At 48.9% G+C, this 5,000-nt stretch overlaps 1 protein-coding gene across 1 annotated transcript in view; it reads left to right on the forward strand.

Annotated features, from left to right (window-relative positions):
• cacna1g (calcium channel, voltage-dependent, T type, alpha 1G subunit) overlaps window positions 1–5,000 on the forward strand; it is a gene marked incomplete at both ends in the record, with an annotated part of 203,630 nt that overhangs the window by 150,311 nt on the left and 48,319 nt on the right. The window contains 2 exon segments of the mRNA XM_084455864.1: window positions 828–928; window positions 4,718–4,841. Coding sequence (XP_084311990.1) covers window positions 828–928; window positions 4,718–4,841 — 225 coding nt within the window.

Genomic DNA, 5,000 nt, shown 5'->3' on the forward strand with positions numbered 1-5,000 from the left:
CTGGCTCCTGAGGGTTAGGGTTAGGCCCCTGACCCTAGTGAGTGTAGCTGGCCCTGGCTCCTGAGGGTTAGGGTTAGGCCCCTGACCCTAGTGAGTGTAGCTGGCCCTGGCTCCTGAGGGTTAGGGTTAGGCCCCTGACCCTAGTGAGTGTAGCTGGCCCTGGCTCCTGAGGGGTGCAGGCACTCACCTAGGGATCCGGCGAGCGCGGGTCGACCTGTCCAGCCTTCGTCCTCTGACCCATTTCCTCGGCCAGCCCGGTCGGTCTTTCGTTCAGTGATTAGTTCCCCAATAATACAAGTGCCCAATAGTCGCCAAGAGCAGGTTAGGAAAGGAAAAGGGTAGCGTCTTCCTGGCGCTGCTGTCGACTCACTGTAGCCACGGTACCTTCACCCATGTGCACGCAGCCAGCCCCTGATCATGGAAGGCCAGGCCACGCCCCCACATACACTGTGTACTACCTGGCTCCTATCCACACCCCCTGCACCACTGAATCTAGATATCTAAAATAATCCTACTCTAAACTATATCTTAAACCTAGCCTACCTTATATAACTAAGATATTGTTACAGTGTGTGTATGAAGGGAGAAACAGAGTGTGTGTGTGTGTGTGTGTGTGTGTGTGTGTGCGTGTGTGTGCGTGTGTGTGTGTGTGTGTGTATAGGAATATGTGTGTGTGTGTGTGTGTGTGTGTGTGTGAGTGTGTGTGTGAGTGTGTGAGTGTGTGTGTGTGTGTGTGTGTGTGTGTGTGTGTGTGTGTGTGTGTGTGTGTGTGTGTGTGTGAGTGTGTGTGTATGTGTTTCACCCGGCGTTACCGTCTTTCCCCCCAGGGCCGTGTTGCCAGGCTGTTCCGCTGGCTGGAGAAGAAACAGCCTGATTGGTGCAAACAGAGAGGCACCTGGTCCCTTTACCTGTTCCCCCCCGAATCCAGGTAGACACACACACACACACACACACACACACACACACACACACACACACACACACACACACACACACTCCACTCTCCAACCCCCACCTCCCCCATCCCGACCCTCTACCTCCCACAACATTCTCCTCCTTCTACTCCTTCTCCTCTCCTTTCCTCTCTTCTCCCCTTATTTCTCCTCTCCTCTCCTTTCTCTCCCCATCCTCTCCTCCTCCATGCTCCCTCCATATCCCTCTATCAGATGCTAACAGGTCACATACCGTTAATGTCACCTCAGCTGGTGACCGAGTCGATCTTGTCCGTTCTAGCAGGTCCCTATATTGAATCCGTCACTGTCCCCCCACCATGGTCCCCCCATTGTGCTTGGCTCAAACAGTTGACACCGAGTACACAGGCACAGTGAGGAGTCCATTCTGGCTGTATAGAGCCACAGACACCCATCTGTGCTCATGGCTCCATCAGCAGACACAGGCTCGGCGGGGGACCAGAGCTCCACCGCTCTCACACGGTCGCTCGGTTCACCTCCACAGAGTTGCCAACCGCTGGACGCCTCCACAACTCTGGCAGAAGTTAGTTCAACTCTGAACTCTTGAGTTTTTTGTCTAAATTGGAATCAGAATCAGATAACTTACTGTATCAGTTGATAGTACTGTCCGTGGTTGTTTAGGTTATCTGATGATGTATGTTTGAACGGAAACCTACAGTATCTGTCTATCAGGCTGTCATAAGTCTGTTTAGAGAGGCAGAAATATATTCTTTATTCGGAAGAATAAAGAATATAATGACTTGGTTTTTGGCTTTGGAACTTCAAGATAGCCCAGGCTGACCTGTCTAGAGTGACCTGTCTGCACAAGTTGTTCTGCGAAGAAGTCTGGTTTTCCGTGTACGATTGCATTTTTGCTAAATGAGAAGACCAGATGTTAATTTGGCCTGGACAGTCAGTCATATGTGACGGGCTGTGGTGTGTCTTTGTGACGTTAGTTTTAAAGGAGCAGCGAAGAGCTCTTGCAGCCCTATGTGAGCTGGAGTTCTATCAACCATATACCACTGTATCAATCATACAGTACTCTCACAGTGTGAGAGAACACGTTCCTGTGTCACCAGATTCCTAATTGATTGTGTTAAATAGAGAGAGCATTTTCATGCCATAGCAATACCCTGCCGAGTTTTTACAACAATAGCGTCAATATGCTCTGACCATGCCAAGCGATCATCGATTATGCCAGCAAGCAAATTAATTGTTCAGCCTTGCCTCCCCATCCCATAGACAGATTTAAATATGAGTCCCTGGCCGGCATTCTACTAGTGCAATGCACTTTGTCTTGGATAGGCTGTACCTTCAAGATCAATGTATTTTCCTCTACCCAATCAGCCACAAAGTTTACTTTGTTGCATAACACTTCAACATGTTGACACAGCACAAAACATGGTTGAGTCATCTGCATACAGTACTGTATATATATTTGTACTATGTACTATATTTATATTTGTACTATGTACTATATTTGCCTGTTCCAGGACATAGGGCAGATAGTCAATATTGTTAAAGACTTATGACCTATTCTTAAAGCTGCAGTATGTAACTTCTGCGCTATGAGCCTGCTACAGGCTAGCTATGAGCAGGCAACCAGGGAATTTTTCAACTGCCAATTTAAATTCAGTCTGTTTCAATCTCAGTTTGTGGCTGTGGGTTAGCGCCATTGAAGACTGGCCAGTGTTGCTGACTGAATCTCAGTACCCGCTCGCGCTCTGACCCCGGTGTGGCCACACCTCCACCTCTGTTTTCGTAGCAGAGCCAAACGGCAGTCTACAAAGATGCGGATTCCACAGAGAAGCTCAATCACTTATCCCTATAGCAATATAGCAATACGCATAGAAAATCGTACATACTGTCGCTTTAAGGGCTGTTCTATAGACTGTTAAGACTTGTGACTGCACAGAGCAGCAGGAAAGATCTTACTTGCATAGAGCAGTCCACTGTTTATCAATGGAGGAATCAGCAAGCCTACTTTGAGGGTTCTGTCAAAACTGGCCTGTGCCGGCATTGACGTCTCTAGGCCACCAATAGATTTGCAGGGGGCAGCACTTGTCCGCCAAGGTGGAGGATAACGTTTTACTTTTTACTCATCTGAAAGCGCATTTAGTCATTTGACCACCATGGCAGTTGGTGTAATTAAAGGTCAGTAAATATCATGGATAGGTTAGGATTTAAACAGCTGTCACAAACATCTATTCAGCTGTCTGGAGGGAGATCAGAGAACAATCCCTTATCAGAGTTTGGCAGTGAATGGAGTGACTATGCAAGCATCTGTGGGTGTTTCACAGTATGTGTGTGTGTGTGTGTGTGTGTGTGTGTGTGTGTGTGTGTGTGTGTGTGTGTGTGTGTGTGCGCGTGCGTGCGCGCGTGTGTGTGTGCTTCAGTCTCTACCTATTTCATCTTAACATAAAGGTTCCCCCAGCAGACAGGATACAATCTAGCGTGGGAGTTGGGTTGGCAGGACAACTCTCTGTGTGTGTGTGTGTGTGTGTGTGTGTGTGTGTGTGTGTGTGTGTGTGTGTGTATGTGTGTGTGTGTGCGTGTGTGTGTGTCCTCGCTCCCCACACACAACATGTGGATAACACATGAACTTCAACACGGAGGGCACAACGTACAGATACAGTACTGTGTCAGAGATGAATTAACTCATTCATTGTGTATGGACAATGATGTCTGGAGTCGGATGAAAGGAACACACACATGCATGCACGCACACTCACTCACACACACACTCACACAGGCACACACACACACGCACACGCACACACACACGCACACTCACTCACACACACACGCACTGTGTCAGATGGAGTGGAAACCAGGTCTAAATACCATTGCATTGTCCCCCTTCTATACATGGTGATGACAGACGGACTTTATTAAAGTAGGTTTGATGCATGCTATCCTTTCATTCTCTTTTCCTCCTCCATTCTCCCTCCTCCATTCATCCCCCTCTCCGTACAGCGCTCTCCCCCTCTCCGTACAGCGCTCTCCCCCTCTCCGTACAGCGCTCTCCCCCTCTCCATACAGCGCTCTCCCCCTCTCCGTACAGCGCTCTCCCCCTCTCCGTACAGCGCTCTCCCCCTCTCCGTAGAGAGCTCTCCCCCTCTCCGTACAGCGCTCTCCCCCTCTCCGTACAGCGCTCTCCCCCTCTCCGTACAGCGCTCTCCCCCTCTCCGTACAGCGCTCTCCCCCTCTCCGTACAGCGCTCTCCCCAGCGCCAGCAGCAGACCACTCCTGTCCCACTAATGAAAGTCAAGCCTAATTGATTCCCTCTCATTCTACCACGGCTCATTGTCGAAAAGCCCTGTATAAGGCCAACCCTTAATTGAATTTAATTACTTTAAATCACCCACTGTGCTTCATTAGATGAGCTCATGGAACAAGTATCCAGAAGTGACTTATCACGTCAGTAGCCTTATTTTCTCTTGTATTTTTGCCTACGGCTACTGTATGCTTAGGACGACATCTTCATACTGTACAGTAGTCATAGGTACCGTAACGCCCCTAGTACGTGCATAACGAGATCTCCTTGAGCAAGTTGGGATCATTCATGCACACTGCATGAAAAGAATTACACGCAAGGGCCCCTGTAGATCTTATTTTAATTATGTAGTCGTCCCGTGTATTTGAAATATAATGTTGACTTGGGGCGACATAGGTCAGCCACTTAACACTTTCAAAATGGGGATCTGTCTCTTCTGGGATTTACTGTAGTCTTGCATAACTGATGTTTTCTGTTGCTTGATTGACAGGTTCCGGGTCATATGCAATAAGATCATCACCCATAAGATGTTTGACCACGTGGTCCTGGTCATCATCTTCATCAATTGTATAACCATTGCAATGGAACGCCCGCGCATAGACCCAAGCAGTGCGGTGAGTACACACACACACACACGCACGCACACACACACACGCATGTACACACGCACACACACACACACACGCACGTACACACACGCATGTACACACGCACGCACACACACACACGCCCGCACGCATACACACACCAGCACACACACACACGCACACACA

Source organism: Borostomias antarcticus, assembly GCF_949987555.1.
Source record: "Borostomias antarcticus genome assembly, chromosome: 22".
Lineage (NCBI taxonomy): Eukaryota > Metazoa > Chordata > Actinopteri > Stomiiformes > Stomiidae > Borostomias > Borostomias antarcticus.